The 1,461-nt window shown below is 49.7% G+C and overlaps 1 protein-coding gene across 1 annotated transcript in view; it reads left to right on the top strand.

Annotated features, from left to right (window-relative positions):
- The first annotated feature begins 260 nt into the window (after nt 1-260).
- Nucleotides 261-1,461, top strand: part of PLG (plasminogen) — a 39,207-nt gene continuing 38,006 nt past the window's right edge. Inside the window, exon 1 of the mRNA XM_005875302.2 lies at nt 261-360. Within this exon, the coding sequence (XP_005875364.1) occupies nt 312-360 (49 nt within the window). The 5' untranslated portion in view covers nt 261-311. The remainder of the gene's footprint in view (nt 361-1,461) is intronic.

Genomic DNA, 1,461 nt, shown 5'->3' with positions numbered 1-1,461 from the left:
GAGAGGGAAGGAAACAGGCCAAGGGAGAGAGGATGGACGGGGCGGGAGGAACCCGGGGAGCAGAGGCGCCCGGGCCGAGGGGGCGGGACCGCTTGCGCCATTTCCCAGCATCTATTGCAGGTTCAAACATGTTGTAAGACCCTCCGTCCAGGTCATGTTTGAACCCTCGGAGCGCAGGGGCCACGGGCCTGGGAGGTAATGAGTAACTACCTGCGGTTGCCTTGTTGGTGGGGGCACTTCCGGTCCTGGAAGTCAATAACCCCTTGGGCTGGGGCCGCCCGGCTGTCCGGACTCCGCTGGCCAGTCCCAACATGGGCCGCCAGGAGCTGCTGCTTCTGCTTCTCTTGTTCCTGAGACCAGGTAAGACGGAAAGACTTTCCTCAGTTAATCACTGTTTGTTTCTTCCTGGCAATGTCCTAAAAGCAGAGAGGATGGCTTCATGAGCCACTAGTTTAATTCAGCTTTTGATTTCTGAGATTCCCAGTTTAAAATCTAAATGACTTAAGGCATTGCCTAAGATTGAGGCATTCGCCTAAGACTGAGGCATTTGTCAAGAAAAAGTGTAATTTCCCAGTAAATCCTGGGACGAAGGGGCAGAGAATAAATGAGTGATTTCTTTTATATGTAAAAGGTTGAGCTCAAATAATAGTTATTTTAGTTGAAAAAAAAATACTCCATATACATACAGCTAACAGCCCCCCAAATTGTTAGTCTCTTTGCCTGGCTCTCAGTGTGGTTAATTTAGCTCATGTGCATGAGGAGGTCAGACTCTCCTCACTCTCGAATGTAAACAGTGAACTACCCCCGACTGCATTCTGTGACCAGCCCGAAGTTGTATTTACTAGTTGCCTGTTTGCTGTGGTTTGAGTAAGGATTTCCCTACACAGACGTTTGCTTTTATGCCTGGAGGAATCGCAGGCACTGATTTGCCAAATGGTGTGTGCAGATAGCAGCATACACTCAGGGCTGGAGGGAGGCCAGGCCCATTTTTATACATACATACATACATGTGTGCGCGTGTGCATGCGTGTGTGAGTGTGTGTGCGTGTGTGTGCATTTGTATGTATGAGTGTGTGCGTGAGTGTGTGTGTGTGCGCACCTGTTAGCTGGTGCAGTAGGTAGAGTAGTAGATTCCCACACTTAGGAAAGTCATGTTACTTGCCTATTGACCGAACCCCCACACCCAGGAAGTGCAGAAAGCGGGATTTGGACCAGGGCGCTCCAAGAAGAACCTTGGTGCCCTACGCACTCCTTCAACCTGGTTTAAACTTCCTGTAAAATACCCTGAGCGTGTCCTTATAGCGCTTTATTCCTCGACCGCTTTATTGCGATACGATTCACACACAACACAATTCATGCATTAAAGCATCCAGTCCGATGGTTCCCTCTCCTGGAGCGGTGCACCCATCGCCACAGTGTTAGAGCATTTTCATTATCCCCCCAAACACCTTTAGCTGTCAC

The sequence above is a fragment of the Myotis brandtii genome, unplaced genomic scaffold (assembly GCF_000412655.1).
Source record: "Myotis brandtii unplaced genomic scaffold, ASM41265v1 scaffold458, whole genome shotgun sequence".
Lineage (NCBI taxonomy): Eukaryota > Metazoa > Chordata > Mammalia > Chiroptera > Vespertilionidae > Myotis > Myotis brandtii.
This window is presented reverse-complemented; position numbering and strand designations above follow the sequence as displayed.